Source organism: Lepisma saccharinum, chromosome 15 (assembly GCF_977018435.1).
Source record: "Lepisma saccharinum chromosome 15, izLepSacc3.1, whole genome shotgun sequence".
Taxonomy (NCBI): Eukaryota; Metazoa; Arthropoda; class Insecta; order Zygentoma; family Lepismatidae; genus Lepisma; species Lepisma saccharinum.
Window position 1 is genome coordinate 43,975,019 of NC_139243.1, and position 23,274 is coordinate 43,998,292.

The following is a 23,274-nucleotide window of genomic DNA, read 5'->3' on the forward strand; positions in this document are numbered from 1 at the left end:
ATGAAGTGGTAGAAAAAAGTAAGTAAACTAAAACAAATCAATGAATCAAAAATCTACGTCATATCTGATTTAGCCGGTTAGATTACATAATAACACGATTAGTGATCAGAATGATGAAGAAACCTAAGTGCAAATAAAATACATAAAATATTGAGTTGTTCGTTAATAACTAAGACTTGTTTATGGTTGTCTTCTGAAAGAACCGATGAAACGTACGTTTGTTATGAACAATGATGAATACAAGATTACTGGAATAATATATACGAATTTTAAGAATATCTAGTGAGCTTTGGGATCCAAGATTTGTTAGACACAAATGTATATTGGTACTTTCACTTCTTTAAACTTAGTATCTATTTACTTATGAGTACATGTTTCACTTTATACGTCTTTTTATTAATTTATTATCTCTATATATTTTTATTATTATCTTATACCGTATTTTATTATTGTTCATCTTCCTAATTTACTTTGGTTCTAATTTGCACTGTCATTGATATATATTACAACAATTTTCTGTCTTACACGTCTTTTGCTGCCATCTATGTTTAACATTTGTAGTCACTCACGTGTATCAGACCCATGGGGTACGTAACAGTACATTTGTTATAAACAATGATGAATACAAGATTACTGGAATAATATATACGTATTTTAAAGAGATCTAGTCAGCTTTGAGATCTAAGATTTGTTAGACACAAATGTATATTGGTACTTTCACTTCTTTAAACTTAGTATCTATTTACTTATGAGTACATGTTTCACTTTATACGTATTTTTATTAATTTATTATCTCTATATATTCTTATTATTATCTTATACCGTATTTTATTATTGTTCATCTTCCTAATTTACTTTGGTTCTAATTTGCACTGTCATTGATATATATTACAACAATCTTCTGTCTTACACGTCTTTTGCTGCCATCTATGTTTAACATTTGTAGTCACTCACGTGTATCAGACGCATGGGGTACGTAACAGTACATTTGTTATAAATAATGATGAATACAAGATTACTGGAATAATATATACTTTAAAAATATATAGTGGTCTTGCAAACCTACATAACAATGATCAATCCAGTGACGGTTCTGTAATTTTTAGCTTTGGTTATATTTGAAACGAACTCCATGATATGGAGTAAAATGTTAAATTTGATTTAAGCTTATGGCAGAAGAGGCAGCGTACATTATTTTTACTTTTCAGATTGCTTTTATCTTGTTTTCGATGGTTGAAACGTTTTTACTATTCTAAGCCTCAGGAGAACAACCTGTCACTTCACATAATACGAGAACAGTCTAAGCTCAAAAAATTAGCTTTCCTTGTTGAGCATAAGCATTAAGAATGTTTCCACTGAGCATCGATAAGGTGTGCTTGAAGAAGTATGGTTGTCTCTAGAGATGTTTCTTGTTACTGATCGCTTACGGCACTATTAAATGGCAAGTTTAAAAAAAAGCATTAACGTAGGATATGCAAAAAAGTCTTAAAAGACAAACTCTGTAAGAGATATGTATTGACTAGAGCTGGGCCGATACCACCATTTGCCGATACCGATACCATGACCGATACCCACCGATAGCGATGCCGATACCGATACTTGTATAATTCCAGTATAAAATAAAAAGGTTAGTTACCGAGTCATACTAACTCGTCACATCACTAGGCACGTATTTAGAAATGTATAATTTGGGGATCCAGTCCGAACCCAAGTGTCTCAGAAATATAATAGTAAAAGTGTGTCTATTTAATACGTTAATATAATTATTGGTCGATTCGTAATAATATGTAAATTAATTAATTAGTACTTAATTTCTTCGATGTGTGTGGAGTATAGCCCGACCCTGTGGCCGAGTGGTTAGCACATCGCGCTGCGACGCCAAGGGTCCCGGGTTCGAATCCCGGTCGGGCTTGGTTGTTTGTGAATGTCCATTCATCAATTTCATCATTTCATCACTCATCCCCATCTTCGCAAATTAGCCAAGAGGCACAAAACGCGAAGTAAAATAAACTAAATCAAATCAAATCAAATGTGTGGAGTATTGTTGTATGTAACTACAGACTAAGAAACGGAGGAAAGGCAACGTTAATACCTATTTTGTTCTTTATTTCATGACTAAAAATATTGTTATTAGCCTACATAAATAGTAAAAGGACGCTATAAAATCAGAGATATAACAGCAAATATTCATCATCTAGCTTACGTTAAGACCGCTAAAATTTGTGTAAAAACAACAGTCATGGCATCGAAATTTATGTCAAAGAAGTAAAAAGTTCAATATTTATTTTATTATAAATCTTCAGAGGGGCCTCTCCGATGGTGTCGCCGTCGCCTTGTAATCAATGTATCGCGGGTTCGATACTCAGTGGAGACACATAGTGGTTCAGGTCCCACTTTAAAATGTAGGTGCAGTCCCGATTAGCTTATATTCATTTAAAAACATCCACCTATTTTACCACCACGATCTTCAACCAAGAATTGGCGATGAATGGTTTATTTCCTACAGCGTTAATTAAGCAGTTACATGCCTTCATGTTCACTTTTGGGTTCAGCTTTCACTTGCCGATGCCTTTGATCTTGCCATCTGCTTCCCAGGAGGGTGGGGTTTCATCCAGTGTTTCTATGAAAATCTATGGAACTTCCTGTGCTGGTCTCCCAATCTGTCACAAAGAAGGGTGAACGAACTTTTAGAAAGGACAAATCTTGCTGTTGCCTTTGCCCGCTTTTCTATCCACTGAAAATCTTTGGTATCGGATGGTATCGGTAAAAGAAAATCGACCGATACTCACCGATGCCGATACCGCCGGTATCGGTATCGGCTCACCCCTAGTATTGACCAATTATGCATAATGTAATAAATTGTAATTTTGTGATGTTTTTGAAACACTAGCTCTTGTCTAGTCTTACGGCAGACGGCCTACATGCTGGCAAGGGAAGTTGGGAGCGGGGAATACGCAGCAGACCAACCAGACAACATCGGTGGCGCCTAGAGTTACGACGTCGCGGGAGGATGTTCTGCGTGCACCTCATTCTGCTGGCTGTTGTGTTTCTCATCGCGTTGGATTGCTCGCTTCCCCGCTCTCCCTTGCCAGCATGTAGCCTGCCCGCCGTAAGACCAGACAAGTGATATACTTAAACATATATATTTTCTTTACATTAGAGACATACTAAGTTGTAACAGTCCGGTCGGAGGAGGAAAGATGACCAATAGCTTAGTTAGCTAAGTGTTACAAGTCTACCCATAATGCTAACCTTTTTCTCCAGCGGTGGCATGAGACTCTATTTACACTCAGGGTTCGGGTGTATGTTGCACTTAGAGGGCTATGACGTAGTTGACCAGTTAAGTTCATTGACAACTCAAAATTAACTAAAACATATAAAGGTTTATTTCATCACAAACTTAAGCAAGAAAGGAACTTAGACCCTTTTACAGTAGTTTTATACATCCAACTTATAGTTTCACAGATACAGATATATATATTCATATTTGGACCTCTCTATATAGTTACGGCCTTTTAACCCTTAAAGAAAAAGGGAACAGGTAAACCCATACAACTTCGTATATGATACCTAGTACTTTCGTAGGAAAAACAATCACAAAGGGTTTATAAACAAAGCATCTAAAAGAGAAAGATTAGTGTAACCTTGGAAACGGCTTTTTGTTTACATGTAGGAGTAACAGGCCAAAAACTAAGCAATAGATTCTAAGAATCGAATTTCCCAGCATCGAGGAGACGGGGTTTCGCTGTTACCATCCCCAACGTCGAGATGACGGGGTTTTATGAAAGAAAAAAAGTACCTAAATATCTCTCGCCCTAAAGCGGAGTGGGTCCTCACACACTAAAGTGGAGTAAATTTCTCTCACCAGAAGGTGGAGTGGGATATCTTTTTCTCTCTCGTGTTAGGAGGAGTTTACCTCTTGCCCGTAGGCAGAGCCCTACTTCTCTCGTCCGCAGACGGAGTCAAACTGAGATGCTAGCCCCGCTCTCGCCTTTATATTGGGTCGGCGACGCTAGCGTAAGCAAGTGGAAGAAATATAAACTATTAAAAGTATATTCTTACATTAAATATTAAGTTAGTTTACCAAATTAGAGGTGTAACCTGATTTTAAATTGATACATTTCTCATTACATATTTTTATCAGAAAGGTCACAAAAATAGAGGTGCGACTCGTAAAAATTGTGACGAGACGGATTCGTTACAATAACCCCTCCCTTCGGGAAAAATCTTTAGATTTAAAATTTATCACCTCTATATAATATATTTTAATGATAAAGATTTTTTTTTTCAATATCAAAATTCAATTAAGATTACAAACTAATATTAATAACAAGTTACATGAGAGATAAACACGACCAAGCCAATCTTTACAACAATGGAAGTACTAGGTTTAGAACTCAAAGAAGGTTACATTTTAATATTACTAATCCTCAGGGTTTTAATCAACCGTTTAAGCTAAAAGTCCGTATTGTTTTAAAATCTTAAGAAGGGAAACCTTCGGGGCACTCGAATATGACACTTTCGCAGGACAGAGATTGTCTGCATATATGACCTTGGGATGTCTCCCAAAATCATTTTCAACTGCTGAGCCAATAACAATTCGTCACCATTCCAATTTACTTCAGCCAAGAGTTCCGAGTCGTGAGCTTTCAGTGGAGCTTCCTGTGGATCTGGAAGAGCAGCGACTTCCCTCCGGGTAGACACCATGGGTTGATCGACCTGCAGATCGTCCTGGGTACTGTCCTTCCTTGGAACAGGCTCTGGGGTAGTCCATACATACTCAGCATGTGTCAGGTCCCGCATTTTATATTCCAACTTTTGTTTTTCCGCTTCTAAGCGTCGAACTCGTTCGATCCAGGGTCGAATCAGGGAACTAGATTGGTTACTCAAAACTTCAGATTTCTGTTCGTTGATTTAGTTTTCTTGCTCCAAGAGTACTGCTCCGGAGGATACTGTTTCAACGAGCATAGGTAACTTTCTCGGAACCACAATTGCTTTGGGTTTTCTTCCTTCAATCACAGGGCTAGATGAGCTAGGAGCTGATAAGTCCATACTAACTCGCACAGGTTGGCAGGCTCTAGGAACGACTTTGTTCAGATCCACTAATCCTGGTCGCGAAGGAGAATATGGCAAGGAACTATATCCCTTCTTAATATCTTCGGCAGCAATATTCTTCATCCATGTACACTTTAACTGGGTCATCAGGTTCCTTCTCTTCTTAGGAACTTCTGGATCCTGTAGAGGGGGAGGTATTAACTTAACTTGCCGTGTGATGGGTCCTTTATGTTTAGGCACAGGTTCACTTAACATCTTCACTTTAGTTCTGTTCAACTTCAGCCTCTCTTTCATTCGTTTGACATCTGGGAACATCCTGCGGGGCTTATCCATCCTGTGGTAGAAAGCACGAAGTTCACACTACTCACTCCCGATCTCAACTGAGCTCTGTCCAGTCTGGTTATCTATTTAATCAAGGTGAAGCACAGGCTACATGACACTAACACCACCTATTGACACCATTATATACTTAATATACATTTCAGGAAAACATCAATTTATTTAACTTTCCTATCACTCAGTGTTGCCCTGGCACATTTAAAGTTTGAACTTAATCACATTACAAAACTTCTTGTTATTATTGCTTATAAGCTTTTCCTTATTTTGGCAGGTTGAGCACAAGCTAGTTTCAGCACAATTATATATGTATTACATTTTTTAATGGCTTTTAGTAAATTACTCAAGTCTCTACATTTAGGATATAATACCCCAGGGAGCTTCTTTGGCTTCCCTGCTTCTTCGGAGACCACGCTCTGGCACGCCCTTTTGGCCTTACTGCACTCGAAGGAAGAGGTACTTTAACCACTATATAAACTCAAGTCCTACATAAAGACATTCTTCCTTGTACCTTCGCTGTCCCACAAGCCTTTCTTTGGGATCTTAGTTCAATAACATTTACTTTTAGAAGTTCTGTTCTTGTTCTATAAGTTACTCTTTCTAAATGGAATTGGTAACACACATAGCAATAGTTCGTCTTCTGAAAATGGTCAACTTAATATTCATTTCCCGAATTAGTATCAAACTTCTAGGTTCCTGCTTGGATATCTTTCACGGTGTTTCCCTCTTTCTCTCTTCTTTGGTGTTAACACTGCTTTTACACTATCGGGGTGAGCGTCAATTAACTTGAAACTTGCTCGGTCATGTGGCCAAATAACTCGGTTTCACCTTCGATCCTTCACATTGGGCGCCAAAAATCTGCAACATTCCTGTTATTTATCTTTCGGCTCAAAACAGTTTTCTCTTTCGGGCCCCACGTTGGGATGCCAAATAACTTGAAACACTCGAGCAATATTCAGAGTTCGTAAATTATCCTTTGGGCCAACAACAGTATTCTCTTTCTGGCCACACGTTTGCATTATCGAGCCCCACATTGGGCGCCAAATAACTTGTAACAGTCCGGTCGGAGGAGGAAAGATGACCAATAGCTTAGTTAGCTAAGTGTTACAAGTCTACCCATAATGCTAACCTTTTTCTCCAGCGGTGGCATGAGACTCTATTTACACTCAGGGTTCGGGTGTATGTTGCACTTAGAGGGCTATGACGTAGTTGACCAGTTAAGTTCATTGACAACTCAAAATTAACTAAAACATATAAAGGTTTATTTCATCACAAACTTAAGCAAGAAAGGAACTTAGACCCTTTTACAGTAGTTTTATACATCCAACTTATAGTTTCACAGATACAGATATATATATTCATATTTGGACCTCTCTATATAGTTACGGCCTTTTAACCCTTAAAGAAAAAGGGAACAGGTAAACCCATACAACTTCGTATATGATACCTAGTACTTTCGTAGGAAAAACAATCACAAAGGGTTTATAAACAAAGCATCTAAAAGAGAAAGATTAGTGTAACCTTGGAAACGGCTTTTTGTTTACATGTAGGAGTAACAGGTCAAAAACTAAGCAATAGATTCTAAGAATCGAATTTCCCAGCATCGAGGAGACGGGGTTTCGCTGTTACCATCCCCAACGTCGAGATGACGGGGTTTTATGAAAGAAAAAAAGTACCTAAATATCTCTCGCCCTAAAGCGGAGTGGGTTTCTCTCGTCCGAAAGCGGAGTGGGTCCTCTCACACTAAAGTGGAGTAAATTTCTCTCACCAGAAGGTGGAGTGGGATATCTTTTTCTCTCTCGTGTTAGGAGGAGTTTACCTCTTGCCCGTAGGCAGAGCCCTACTTCTCTCGTCCGCAGACGGAGTCAAACTGAGATGCTAGCCCCGCTCTCGCCTTTATATTGGGTCGGCGACGCTAGCGTAAGCAAGTGGAAGAAATATAAACTGTTAAAAGTATATTCTTACATTAAATATTAAGTTAGTTTACCAAATTAGAGGTGTAACCTGTTTTTAAATTGATACATTTCTTATTACATATTTTTATCAGAAAGGTCACAAAAATAGAGGTGCGACTCGTACAAATTGTGACGAGACGGGTTCGTTACAAAGTACAAAGACACGGCAAAGGAACTTGAAGTAGAAAATCCAACCCGCCTCTCAAGAAGCACAAATGTTACCGTTAAAAAAGGGGGGAAGAAAAGTTCATTGTGAGTCCACGTAATGCTCAGGTAGGCCAATCGGGACTGGATCTATAGTTTAAAGTGGGATCCGAACCACCGTCCACTGTGCTTTCAGGAAACGAACCAGGACACCGTTATTATAACAAAGGACGGGGTGGGCTAGAGCGGTTACCCTAACGCGCTACAAAGCTTGCCGGTCATAGGTTAGTTACATTATCTTTATTCAATCAATTCCTGATTAATCGTCATCGATGCAATTAACTCAGAAAGATATAACACTGGGAAACGCATTAATTTTCTCTACAGAATGGACGCCTGGCCATGGACAATACTAACACACATTTCAAGTAATAATATCTAATGTGCTTTCCATTTGTATCAGTCGCGTGGAATCCCAGTTACATAAACAATGAACCAGAACTCAAAATAACCAGCTTTTGATAGGTCACTGTTGAGGAAGGTAGGGGGAAAGGCCTGATGTGTCTGCGTCTTGTTGATATTTACTGGTCTTTAAGGAAAAAATCTATTGGGGGAATGAGTTAAATGAAAGCGATTACATCCGGTTGCCAGAACAACCGAGAAAGGCGTTGAGCGCGAAAGTGAAACTTCGAGGTTATTCTGTTGGCGTTCAATCTGTTTTGTGCTTAATAAATTCACTCTTATTTCTTCGCCCTTTTTCAGTACGTTTCGCTATAATTCCTTTCGCGCTTAGTCCATTTTGTGTTTTAACCTTTCGGGCTTTTTCTGTTCGCGGTTAATCCGTTTCGCGTTTAATCCTTTCGCGCTTGTTTCTTCGCGGTTATTATCTTCGCGCTTCTTCCGTCTCACTCTTGTTCCTTTCGTGTTTCATTCTATGTTACGTTTCGCGGTTGTGCCCTTTCCGCTTAAGCCCTTTCTCTCTTATTCCACCACCCCATTACATCTGGAAAGAATTACTGGGTAAGTCGAGAGTTAAGTTGGTATTTGATTGCAGAAGGAGAGTTCAAAGGAATAAGGAAAAAGGCTGTAAGGTTTTTAAATCCTGTGTGATTGAAGGAAGGTGATTTCTAAATTTAAAGAGGATGCTGCATGATAGAAACAACCGGAAGGAGGATTTATGTGATGCTCCATCTAATGTAGTTGAGATCATTTCGTAACAATCTATAAAATCATTGGAAATATTTAAGTACAAAGAACTACAAATCTCAAACATTTAGCTATCACTTTTCCAGACAGGAAATATCTAGAAACATCTGAGGAATTCCTTGTCAGACATTGCCGAGCTTCCTTGATCGCCATCGTTGTAAACAGGTGTAAACAATTGCAATTTAGGAAGAGACTACAGGTAACTGATTCGGCATTGTCAGTAAATTCGATCGGAATAAATGTCTGGGGCAGAGAAGTCATTGGTCAGTTTTAGAACAAACATTGAGAGGAGAGTTGCGAGTATCACATTGAGAGAGGGAGAAGTACGATTGTAGGAAGAACGTGTTGATGCGAGTCGCGAGTCAGACTCTTTGTATAGTCACGACCATAACCATACTTCGCAGAACTTCAGCTGCTATACAGAGATAGGTATACCGTTTTCCTTTAGTCATGCTGATTCAGTCTTTAGGGGTTTAAAACTCAAGTGTTGTGTTTTGCCATTCATTTTTGAATTTGAATTTGAATTTAAAATTTTGGGAGCGTCAGCACTTAGGCTATTTTGCTCCCGTCACATTATACGGGGACCAGCCCCTTATCATTACAAATAATAACTCTTGCGTTGCATAACTAAAGAGCTTAAAATGTTCTGACTTATGTTAAAAGCTGAGGCTGTAAACAGGCACTCAGCACACACAAGGACAAGAAACAGGACAACACACACAAAATTATACTGGCCATAGTGCCAGTCGCCAGAGCCTCGTTAGTCTTTAGTCCAGGGTGCACTACGTGGAAGTGAGGTTGACTTTTGGGCGCCTACGTGGAAGGTACCCCTTACACCCCGTTTTGCCATTCATATGTGTGTAGTTAGTACCTCTCGCACTTTACCATTAAGCTTACCATGAATAGGGAGTTGATCCATAATCAAGGATGAATGATCAGTGAGCTACATCAACCCAGTTCGATCCCACATACCGAAGGGTATGTTACGATTCTTGTCTATCTATCTATGACAAATATATTTTTTCTCAAAAACGTCTACAATAATTGGAAGAAAAAATTGGGGTACAAAGGTTTTACCAATTTTAAACTAATTTTAACACAAATTTTCTAAGTTGTGTCCCTAAACGTTGTGATTTATTAACTTCTGTTATTTAGCGTCGCTTTTCTGCCACTGTTGGCTAATCAACTCACCCATCCGTGACTTGACAATCAAGAATACGATGACTTACAGACAAATGCTGTCACACACCGTACAGCTTGATACTTATTATTTGCACTTAACTCTCAGAAGTATTCAAGTACTAATATATTTTGCAAATTAACAATGTTGTAATTTTTTTTTCACCACCACCATTCAGCAGCTATGATAATTCTATGTCTATTCTAAACGATATGTATTAGAAATGATTGTTGTAATGAAGAACATTTCTGAATGTGAGTTATCAAAAGAACGGAACATTTCGGCATTCCGACTGAAATTCTTGGAAAAACGTTGGGACGGAAATTAAAAAGAATATTCTCTCCCCACTAAATCGGGAGGTCTGGTAGCCTTGCATCGTTCGTTATAAAATTAAAATTACCAAGTGTTGCAGACTGCAGACTTCTAGAGCCTACCTGTCTCCGGAAATAACCAACTCATTTATGCAATGACGAATTGAAATTCTTGCAAAATGTGGAAAAATGTCAATGCTATTTTTGTGGGTTTTGTAGGTCGACTATAATACAGAGTGTCTCAAATTTATGTATACACTTTTTGAAACTGAATATCTCAGTAAGTAAAGCAGATAGATATGCAATCTTTTTAGTAAATAATTCAGAAGGGAGTGAAAACTTAGCAATGTTTTCGTTTGTTGCAGGCATTATAAACAAACATGTCGGAGATGCGGTTATGGTTTGATCAACGTAAGTGGGTACTGAAGTGTTACTGGAAAGCTGAGAACATGATTGAGGTTCAACGATGTTCGATAGTTTAATTTTGCACAAGAGTAAGAAACCCAATGAAGTCTCAAGTGTAACAGCTATTTAGTACAAATCACTGGAGGACGTGAGGGAGCTGATTGAACATACCTGTAATGCCAGACCATTGGCAACAAGACAGTTGGTACGTCGCTCTGTTCTACGTCGTTCTCGACTATACACTGTGTCGGAAGGTGACCATTTTGAACAATTACAGCCTTAACCCCTTAAGTGCAAGAGAGGAAAAAGACGAAGATGAAGAAGACGAAACTAATTTTTCCCTTCTTCTTTTTTCTTTTCATCTTCTTCATTTTGGTCTTTTTCCTATCTCGCTACTATTTTTTTGTTTCTACTAGAACTATCTCACAAAACGTCTGTGTGACTATATAAGCCACAGTAAATCGAATATAGTTGAAACAAACATAAAGCGTACCTACATACGCCTTCCGCACTACAGCTGCATAATGCGGAGGGCGTATTCTGAATTTGACGAAAAAACCTACATTTTCCAGTAGCAACTTGTTCAACAAATTCCCCATTTAAGGGCGGGAGGTCACAACACCACAAACATTGCATATCTACTTCTGTATATGCTTTAATTGCTGAAATATTATGTTTCAAACAGTGTATACTGTATATTAATGTTAATTTGAGACACTGTATATTTCATAGTTCGACAGGGTGTCATGGCCCCATTGACCCCTTTGGGTACAGGCCTGCAATCCTTATTTGTAGCTGCACCCATAGAGCTTGGCCACCAGCACCTGCTGGCTCATAAGCACTTTCACGAAGGCGATATTCCCGATGACAGCTCTATGAGATCAGCTTCCGAACGGTTATGATGTTCCTCCAGCCGAGGCATGACACCCAAAAAGCCTTTCCTTGTAAACCTAGGAACGGCCCGAGGCGGCTCGTCAGCAGGCGGGGACATGTCAGAAGACTTGCTCGTCGGTTGACGGTTTCCTTTGAATAATCTGTTTGAGTACCAGGATTAATTCCCGGCTCTGATTTTTTAATGTCCCTCAAAATATGAGGAACTGAATTAATGTTTCTGCTTGATTTAGCTGATAGATAAACATAGCTTATTTTTTATGTACAGGGTGTCGGATAAGTTCTCGTACCCTTAGATTATTGATGGGTTCAGAGCACAATTGGCGTTACTCCACTTTTCGTGGAAATTGACTTACATGTATAACTTACAACTGCGAAGTATCACCACTTCAGCGAGTATCTCATAAGTTGCAAATTCATGCTTGTAGAGGCACAAACAGCTCAACATAGTACTAAGTTATTTAAATGCGCCTTATTCTCAAAACTGTCTTGCATGGAGTCAGAGACGGCGACAGGGGTGGGCACGGGTGGGCAAACGCCCATACAAAATATCCTGTACCCACCCAATTGCCCACCCAATCAAATTTACTAATGTATATTTTACGCATGAATATTATCTATACTAGAAATGTTCACATATCATCATCCCATAAAAAGCTGTCTTAACTTTGTCATTAGAAAGCAAAACGAATTACTAGAGAACTTGAAACAAAATAAACTGTCATCAATTGTATACTTCTATGATTAGAAGCAGCTAGTAGGCTTAGAAGGGTATGGTCAAGATGAGATCAGGATTTATGGTGACCTTGAGGGCTGCAGCTCTGGGCCTTCGCTGGGGAAAATTGCCTCGAAAAGTACTACAAAAATAATATAAAGGAGGTACTACGGATGTGATGAAAATATGTAGAAATATGTATAACTAACCATCTCATGTAGCTTAGCGAGAAGTTATAACTCAAACTGTGGAGGGGATTGGGGTGCGGTCTTAGTCCCTCACATATATAAATCCCGGCCTGCGCATGATTAAAATAATCTCTATATAAACAAATAAAAAAACCATCTTAGCGTTGCTTCATCCAGCAACACAATAGATTATTTCGACTTTTTAATTAGATCTACATGGAAATTCCAGAAGTGTCTCTTTCTTTATTTCATTACAATTTTTACATACTTGTCATCTTCAATGTCTACGTGGTATACAAACAACAACTTTGTTTTCGTTCTACTAATAAATACTAATAAGAAGTAATCACAATAATCACTACAATACCGAGGTGTATAAATTTTGATGTAACAGTTATGTGGGTTTGGAAAAAGCTACAGAATTATTGAATTGATCTCTGTAGACTATCAGTTACGTGCGATTTATCTTTTAATTAACTTACGTAGAATTAAAAGAATAAAGGGGTTGGTAGGAAAGCTTTGTTTTGAGGGCGTCAGAGAACTAATCAATCACGATGAGAATGGTTTAAACTTTAGAAGCATCAGAGGTTCAGCGGAAAGGGTCAACAGAATCTGTAGATGCAGATGAAGTAAAGAAAAAAGGTGTCACGAAGCATCCATAAGAAAATTTTGTTTGTTTTTAAATCCACTTTTATGCTCAGATAGGCTAATCGGGACTAAACCTACAGTTTAAAGTGGAGTCCGAACCAGTATGCATTGTGCTTCCACAAGGGAAGGCGACAACGTTATGCCATTGGAGAAAAAAATATACAGAAAGAACTCGCAGGAAACGTGTCATTTTATCGCCACAGAAGATGCGTTCATTTCACAGCGTGTATTGCCAGAGACAAATATTTGAGACTTTTGGAAAACAACGTTATTGTTCACAGAGTTAGCTGCCTTGATCCAAGAATGAAGCACTGTGAAATTGAAACTACCACCTCAACTTACGAAGAAGTATGAACTAATGAAACTCCACTTTTGGAAGAGTAACTTGTTGCTGATTCGACTGATTTGTTCTTTGTGAAGTCACTTTTCTGCTAAGTTGGCTAATGGCGACGATGAGGTTCGATGGTGATTAGGTGAAAGTGACGAAGGGCGAAAACTAATACACGCAGACACTGAAAATACACAAATCATTATTTGGACTGTGGTTCCAGGCGCCAGATATTCGTTCACCTGCAAGAGTAAAGTTTCCAGGGTATACTGGGCAGGATAGAGGTTAACATTTAAGCGCTTTCGAAAAAGTCGCGCCATACAACCCAAGTCATCTGTGAAAATGAGATGAATTACCGGGTATGGTGATCAATTTCGATGAAGTCCTTCTGTCCATCTAACCATACGTGTGTTACTTCTCCCGCATGAGTAACGAAGACTAACTTCAAAAAATGAATAACAACTTAGCAAATAATCTCTTCAATTCGTAACAGATTATTACTTTTTGGCGATGTTTTGTCAAAATAGCTTTTCATAAGCCTTGGGATACTTGATGCAGAATGAAGGAAGAATTTTTTTTTCGCGCGTGTGTGTGTACATTCTCAATAAGACATTAATTTTAATCAAAATATTCATTTTCCGCCACATTTTCCCACTTGTTGCAACCGCACTATGTCCTCTCAATGCTAAGACTTTTCTACCAAAAAAAGTAAACTGTCCCCGCCCCCAAGTTTTGGCACCCGATCGCCGTTATTGCAAACATACATTCAGATACATTTGTCAGTTGCAATAACCTTAAAAGCCAAGAGAAGTTATCTTTAACCCCCAAGTTTCAGTCACAAACTCACATGATGAAAATAAAATGATCAGGAACATGCATTTAAATTACGAGAAAGTAATTTAATTCTTCACTATTGTCTACCATCACACTTTCTATCACTGTCGCCGGATATATAAAATTGAGTATGTGCCTCGAGGTGGCTCAGTCGGTAACGCGTCTGACTACCATGCTAAAGGTCCCGGGTTCGATCCCCGGCCGGTTCAAATCCGGGAACTTTTCTAACGATGGAAGCGGCCACGGCGCCTACCCAGCGTCGAATAACATGGGTACCTGGGGAAAACCCTTGGGGGTAAAGGCGGTCAGGGCCGTGATGCTGATCACATCACCCCCACTCACGACCGGATCAAGAAAGTGTGGGGCGTTACCCCCACACCCTCTATACGCCTTCATGGCGTGGTGCTATGCACAGGGGAGCACTTTACCTTTTTACCTTGTATTTTTTGCACTTGAAGGACAAAACGTGATGCAACCGATTCACATTTATTTCACTACATTGACATGAATTAAAGAATGTGATTAGAACGTATGGCTGCGCACACACAAACACTTCCTTGAAATAATTGAGTCCATCGCAGACAAAGAAGTGGAACGAGATGCGAGAATAGATTAGAAAAGAAAGAGGACACAGTGTGTGTGCCAGTTAAGAGAAACATCTAAAGAATGGAACGAGAGAAAATGAAAGGGAGAAAGAGATAAGAAGGCAATAAAGAGTAAAAAAGAAAATTTGAAAAGTAAAGGGAAAAGAAGTGTAGGGAAATCGGGAGTGTAAGAGAGGAAGGGATATATATGCATATATACATACATATATGTCATACATAGATATGGCCTTACATTTATACCTGCCCACCCGGTGAAAAATTTCTGGCGCCGCCCTTGCATGGAGTTATGTTACTTGGGCTCTGAACCTCTTATATTACATAGTAGATGAATGTGACATATTTATTTATTCTAAAACATGCATCTTTTTAGGTACATTATAACATAATGGGAGACTTTACATTACGTTACGGTACATCGTTTGTCCCGTGCATTGTCGTCACTAGCCGTTCCTCAGCACTGTAAATATACCGCGTTTGTTAGAACCTGCAAGCGATGGCGCGACAATTTCTGTGCCAATGAGAAACGAGGAAAAGTCGTCTGCTGGGCAGTGAGCATCGAATGGAAGGCAGAAGATAGGCGCTTACGTAGGCGCTGTTGCCACATTGCGGTCTAACTCACGTGTTTTGTTTGTGTCTTGTTGAAGAAGCTTGTTTTGTAAGCGTGGTGCTGATTAGTGTGTGTTTTAGTACATCCAGGATGTAATTTATTCTGGTGATATTTGCTTGTGTCCTTTTTGTGTTTAGTGTCATCTTAGCTGGAACATTCAGGAAGGGGAATTGTGTATATGTGTGCATTTCCGCGTATTTTATTCACAGCCTGGCTTCGGCTTCCCAGCACGGAGTTCACGCGTTCTGCAGCGGCAATGCCGGATGGTTTCTGCTAGAGAAGCCAGCGATCAGCAAGCGCGAGAAGCGGGACAGGTTGTAACAATCCGCTCACATCTGCCATGGCGCAACAACTGGCATAGGAATTCGAGCGAGCGTTCCATGTCACCTTGAAAGCAGGGATACCAACCACGAAAACGAAACCCTACACATTGCAACATGCTGTGAAAGCATAGGGTTAATGTAGATGTAGGGAAGCTTACAGTCATAAATTATTATGCACCATTTGTGGAGATATGATCAGTACCACGCTCCCGCCGTCTTTATCCTCAGGTTCCTATTTAGTATAGTTTTATGTTTATTATTTAAGTTCACTTTATGTACAGATAGGCTACTTGGGACTGGACCCTCAGTTTTAATTTGAATCCGAACAATTCTGTGCCTCCACCGGGTATCGAACACGGGACTCTTTGATTGCAAGGCGACGACTTCATCACTATGCCCAGTTCATGCGGAAACAATGTTAGAAAAATTCCCGAACTAACTTCACCTACTCTGCGAGACGTACCCGAATCCGCAGCGTGGAAATCAGACGTCCTACCATTTGGGTCTTCTGTGGGAGGAGAAAAAATAATAATAACACCAACAAGCATAATAATGCAATGCATTAACAATATCTATGTTGACGATCGTGTAGCGAGAAAAATAACAAAGTTTTTTAAAATATTAACATGCGGCATAAAAGTGAGGATGAATAATGATTACATTAAACTGATGAAGAGAGATATATATTTAACAAAAAAACACGAATGCTAAGTTTGGACTCGAACTCGGAAAATTTGAGTCGACAATTTAACGTAATCTAAGGCTCTTCAGATATTAGGGTAATCAGGGTGTGAATCAGTACAATGATACATTGGGTTTTTAAGTCCACTTTATGAACAGATTGGCTAATCGGGACTACACTTTAAAGTAGATACGAACCACTATGCGCCGGTACAATGAAGTGGAAGCTTCAAAGAGGAATGGACATTCTTTCCTTCTGACCATGCGTGCTCAACACAAATCGATCTTCCACATGTTTCTTTGAAATAAGAAGCTTTGTTTTGTTCTTGAAATATCTTTCCGTAGGGAAGAGTTACTTCAGATTTGCCTGAAATGTGAATCTAAAATCCAACCACGTCAAAGCACTATATGTAACTAAACTCTATTGTGAATTGCTTTGATGTTTTATTTCGCTTTTTATGCCACTTTTGGATAATCGCGAAGAAGAGGATGAGTGATGATGTGAAATTCATGAAGAGACACTCACAAAGAATGCCCATGCCTAGACCAGGATTCGAACCCGAGAACTCTAGAAATGCGCCACAGAAGTTGGTTAATGTGGATTGCCAGGCCTCCTATGTTCGAATCCAGACCGAGGCTTGGACGATTAGTTCTATACTTTCCTTCGTCTGTTTCAACAATTTACGACTCATCACCATCGTTGTGGGCCATTGAAAAGAAAAGCAAAATAAGTTAAATACTACATCTATATATATATATATATATATATATATATATATATATATATATATATATATATATATATATATATAAATGGATGTATGTGTGTGTATGTTTGTTCCGGCATAACTCTCGAACGCCTGGAGCAATTTCAACCTAACTTTGTACACATATCACTTGGAACCTGGAAAGAAATACAGGGGGTGGGGGGTAAGACACCCCGGCACCCCTAGAAGTGGGAGTGGGATGGGGTAACATGTAAAAATAATCGATATTAGTGTGGAATCCATAGATTTCGGAGTCGCTAAGGTCAATAGTGACACTCCCAATATCGTTCAACTCCAAGTTCATCATTTACCGGGATGGGGGTGAAAAATAAAATGTCGAAAATGACCTGTATTAGTGACGAATCCATAGTTTTCGGAGTCGCTAAGCTAATTAGTGACATTCACGATGACCAAACGTGGTACACATATGATTTAAAATCTGGAAAGAAATACTGTGGGGGGTAAGACACCCCTGGCACCCCTAGGGTGGGGGTGAGATGGAGTGACATGTTCAAATAATCGATAACGACCGATATTAGCGTGGAATCCATAGTTTTCAGGGTCTCTAAGATGAATAGTGACACTCCCAATGCCATTCAACTCCAAGTTAATCACCTATCGGGATGGGGGGTGAGAGGAGGTGAAAAATAAAATGTCATAAATGACCTAGATTAGTGGCGAATCCATAGTTTTCGGAGTCGCTAAGCTAATTGGTGACTTTCACGATGACATTTACATGTAAATAAAATTAGTTACATTTCACACTATAGTTTGAATTCATTATTTTTCTGTCTAATTGAAGATTGGAATAAATAAATACCCGGACAACGCCGGGCAATCAGCTACTATATATATATATATATGTATATAAGTATGGGGCTCGAACTCCATAACCCTATATGCCTTCATGGCTTGGTGAAATGCAAAGGGGAGCACTTTACTTTACTTTTTACTACATAGGTATATGTACAATCACAGTTAGACACCTACGCACCCTGAAATATTGGCTCCTCCGTAATGCGTCATGTGTTTTGCCTAACCCTCAGATGCTACCAGTATATCCTATTGAAAAATTGCCGTGGAAGTTGTCTCATCACCTTGGGGTTAGGCAACACACACACAACGCATTGCGGGGAAGCCAGTATTTAGGATCTAGGTGTCCAATTTTATTTACCCGTGACTGTACATTAAACAATCCTTAATATTAAAGTCAAACAGAATTGCCATCGAAATTCACGAGGGTTGTTTCAGTAACACACACACAAGCAAACTGTACACGACGAGCAGGTCACGCTTTCCTATTACATTCCTTTATTCTTCTAAATTTATCCATTTAACCATCAATGGAAATAAATCACTCCAATAAGTACAAGCATTGGGTAAACATACCGATGCAACATATGTTCAGTTGAAACTAGATTCTGCACCAGCGATATTAAAGAAACTCAAGATTGAAAGTGCTGAAAAAAACATGAAAGGTTTTTTAGTAGAAATAATGATGAAGGAGATCCAGGGATAAGGGTTGATGATTTGGAACCTAGTGCGGGAGAAGCAAAACTAATCAAAGAACCAAGCTGAATGGTTCAAAATAAACATTTAAATATATCTGTAGAAGAAAAACATAGCTCAGTGATGTAAATGTAAATTTCTAAAAACAAACTCCAACTATTCATCGAAGGGAAGGGTTGTGATGTGTCCTCCAAAATACAATGTTTGTCCCTTCTCTTTTCACAAATATAATATAATATTAGTGTATAGAAAGTAATTTATGCTTTACGTTCCAAACACTTTAAGTAATTCCAGTGTCTTTGGTGTTCTTGTAATCATTTTATAAGCTATTTATTAATTTAAAATCAACTTTTACGTATGTAAATATAATTTTATCCAGGTACATTATTTGGTTTGATGGTATATTTTATAATTCTCTGTATTTCTTTAAGTATTATGTAAAACTTGCCATTCATTCCTATTTTACTGTTGCAAGTAATAAAACGAATTGATTTCTCATAGAAAATGTTCAACATACTAATATAATCAAAGTCCCATAGCGTGCCTCACTAAGTCTTAAGTAACCGAGGTATTTATCACTAATGGCAATTCTTCCATGTCTTTCTAGTCATGGTATGACTATAAACTCCAGTGGGAGCCGAAAGAGTATGGCGGTGTTCAAATGCTACACGTGCCATCGGATCACATATGGAGGCCTGATATCGTGTTATATAACAAGTAAGTGTGTAAGTTTTAATCTATTCATACCTTCTGTAAACACGTTAACATAACTATGTTAGGATTACTTGTGGATCAGTTGTTATTAAATGTGACGCGATCCTAGTCAGTAGCATTCAATTTAGCCACTGAACGATTGTTGAAACGTTTCCAATAAGAGCTTTACATTAACTTTAATCTCTGTAACACATGTCTTGAAACTTCACTGCATCTTTCTAAGTCGTAATGTAAGAATCTTATTCGTAAGAAACTATATTAATTTGCAATCCTAGGATAATTGTTAAAATATAAGTTTCATAATAATACGAATGTATACAAAACACTGGACAACAAATTTTACTATTTTCTGTGTTAAATGGAAAATAAAAGATGATCCTTATATGATTCTCTCCCCTGATTTCAAATCTGTTTATTGTTTTTCTCTATCGGGCTCAGATTTTTGTAATACACATTTTTTTGTAACGATATAACCTTGCTTTATTGAAACTAATATGTGTCACATATTCTGTATACTGGCCTAAAATGTACTTCTAAAGGATTTTTGGCTGTGTTCAACGTATTAAACTTGAGGAATATCTGTCTTGAGAGTCCAGGAGTAGTCTTCTAACATTCGTGGGCTCCATTTACCTTAGTAAAGGCTTTCCATGGTGTATATTTCCTGATGGAAGCATTCTTAAGGTTCGTCACTTATATTGCTGTTGTTGGAGGGGGATAGCCCCAAAAGTTCGACCAACAAATGGATTTTTAAGAACATATTGCATCCCAGTTTCTGTAGTTATAACGAAGCTCACTAACAAGTTATTTGTAATTATCTGCCTTCTGATTTCCAAGGAAATTCTTTACACTTTCTTGGAATGGTCCCCTTGCTGCCACCTCAGCTTCATTCAAACATGGAAAAAGTGTTGTTTTTTTTTCCAAACCGTGGGCACTCCGAAAGGCAAGTGACAATCTCTTTCAGACACACATAACAGTGTCTCACATGCAGCACAGCAGATATGAGGGGCCCAAGATTTATCCTGGTCATCTATTTCGCAGCCAAAATATAGTTCATATGATTTCCTAATAACTGGAATTGTGTTTCTTTTTTAAGATTTTGAAGTTGACTCACAACAGGCGCAGATCCTCGGGGAGAGTTATTGGATATATTTATTCCTTATGTTTTTGAAGTACCAAACATTCTTCTATCATAGATTCAATGTCGAGAATATTTGATTTAAATGATCTTTATCCTCAGATAAGCCAATCGCAACTGGACATACAGTTTAAATTTGGATCCTAATAATGGTGCAATGTGCCCCAAAATGGGATCGAAGCCCAGATCCCTTGAGAAAATAGCTCTATCCTCAAGAAATAAATATTTATGCTCCAGAAAAATACGCAAGTTCTATAAATCAGTATAGATCTAATCTAATTTTTACTTACACTTATTTCTTTTCACACACAAAAAAAGGTATATTCCAGCCCTAGACACACATTTTTGTGAAACAATACTCTAATCTCTAGAACATGAAAGACAGCTTGTTTCCTTTTAAAAGTACAATAAATTGTTTATATGAAACAGTGCAAGTATAGGTTACAAAAGCTTCTGGGTGAGTGTGACACATGACTGATAATTCGCCCCTCCCAACTGTTACTTCTGGGCCTGCCACTGACTCACCGCAAATATAACAGAAATTGTTTGGGTGGCTAACACATCTATGATGAATTTTCAAATATATATACTGTACATAACACAAAATATGCACAAATTAGAGCCAACAAATTTATTTATATCACAAATGTAAGAGAACTGGATTTCAACTGAAATGTTACCATTGCAGTTTATCCTGATGGTAATAAACCAGTATTTTATCATTGTTGTCAACAATGCCATCAGTTGTTGTCATTAGTGATTGGCTTGCACAGAAACGTTTCAAGCAAAACAAGTCACTTTCATTTATGTTTTGGAACTCATAATACTTGTCCTTTTGGTACTGTAATAGAACTTAATGGTAAAAATGGGCTACAAGGAGAAAAAATATAAACGTGTTACAAAAAAAATGGAATCCGATAGAGAAATTCTGACTTCATATTCAGAATCAGCACACCGAAAAACATAAGAATCAGTGAAAATTATTAATTTAATAAAATCATTGTTGACCAGTGTAATTAGTGATAATTTTTTTAAGTTTTTTTAGTTTTCTTGTAAGGATAAAATATTATAAATAAGTTAAATTATGGACACAAGAAGCAATGTCATAAACGTTATTCTACACTATTTAATGGAGAACTATAAATATCAATGTCAAAATATAAACACTAATAATTAACAGATAAATTCATAGACAGTAGGACGAAAATGTTTAGCTATTAAATATGTCACGTGTTTAACATAAACATGAAATACACACACAAACGCGTGTGTGTTAAGTTAAATTCTATCAATTATATTTTTTTCACTTTAAATTCGCATAATATGATTACAAATACATTAAAAAACGTAATTATAATAACAAATTAACATAATAATTAATATTAAATTATAGTAATTTCCACTGATTATACTATGATAATAATGCTGAATTTGCATTAACAAACTTGCATATAAGCATTTATACATTCTCATGTTTTATCAATGGGAACATCTAAAAAGAAAGAGGGGTTATGCCGGATGGAGAGCTCTAAATAGGATTATCTGTTATTGGTTTTCTACCCACGCAATTGCATGTATGAACATGTATATTGATTATTGTGTCGAACGTGACCTGATAATTCTCTGCGGGCAGGAGTCATTAAATATATCACATGGCTTTCTATATTTGCTAATTCCAAAATGGAATTACCGAGTATTTACGTATTGGAATTAGAAATCCATGTGCTACAGAATAAAGTATTTTTCGTCCTAGCTTCCAACATAAATCCAAAGGTGATCACATTGCCATTAGTCTATAGAATGCACTCAACTCTAAAAACATCGTTTCGTTTACCAGCTACATTTTTTTCGTGTTTGGAATAGATACCAGCTTTCGCCAGTTCACAAAGTCCACGTCTGATGAATAAAAGGAGTGTTTAGGAAGAGTAACATCGTTGGTATTGTATGATGGCTATCGCATTGTGAGAAGGAGCATTATTCAGTCGTAAGAACCAAATATCTGATTGGGTCTAGTATATAGATGTCAATTCATCTCTAATGTGACGTAAACGATGAGCCCTTTTGACGCAGTCTTATAAGAGTTGCTGTGAATCGAGAATTTTGCAAGAAACATTTTTCACATCTGCGTAACAGATGAAAATCCTGAATTGAATTAATTAGTCAACTATATTGTGTGAAGGTTACATTCCAACAGAACTTGCTTTGAAACGAATCATTATCGTTACTAATTTTCGACGCTTAGCTCCATAAAAATCTTGTTTCATTACACAATGTAGAACAACAAACTGCATTACAATCAGGGGTGTCGCACAGAAGGGGTGAATAATGGAGCGGACCGTGCCAACAAAATTTGGTGGAGATTTCTTCTTAGAATAATATAAAATTCAACCGGTATATATATTTCAAAAATATATGTAATGTGTGATGAGGCGGTGGGAGTGGGGAATCAGGATATATTTCCATAGTAATCTATTTACATTAGCTAAGTCCACGCACTTTTGCTACCGGATGCACAATATTTAATCCATTACATGAAGAAAAGGAAGAATGGGGCGGGGGGGCAAATCAAGTACAGTGTTCAGTAAAGCTTAAAAAAACACGTTGTCGTAATGAAATACTTTATCTCGAGTATGCTGGGGACGCTCATTGGCCATAGGGGGTGGGAGTGAGTACCCCTGACTGGAATATCTTTGCTCTTGAGATAAAACGTCTGTATGTAGTTTAGAAAGGGTAGATC

The 23,274-nt window shown here is 38.0% G+C and overlaps 1 protein-coding gene across 4 annotated transcripts in view; it reads left to right on the forward strand.

The window, feature by feature from the left end:
* Positions 1-23,274, forward strand: part of nAChRalpha4 (nicotinic acetylcholine receptor alpha4) — a 747,771-nt gene that overhangs the window by 343,212 nt on the left and 381,285 nt on the right. For all 4 annotated transcript variants that reach the window (XM_083136915.1, XM_083136916.1, XM_083136918.1 and 1 more), the window contains exon 3: positions 19,296-19,405. In XM_083136915.1, coding sequence (XP_082993041.1) covers positions 19,296-19,405 — 110 coding nt within the window. The remainder of the gene's footprint in view (positions 1-19,295; positions 19,406-23,274) is intronic.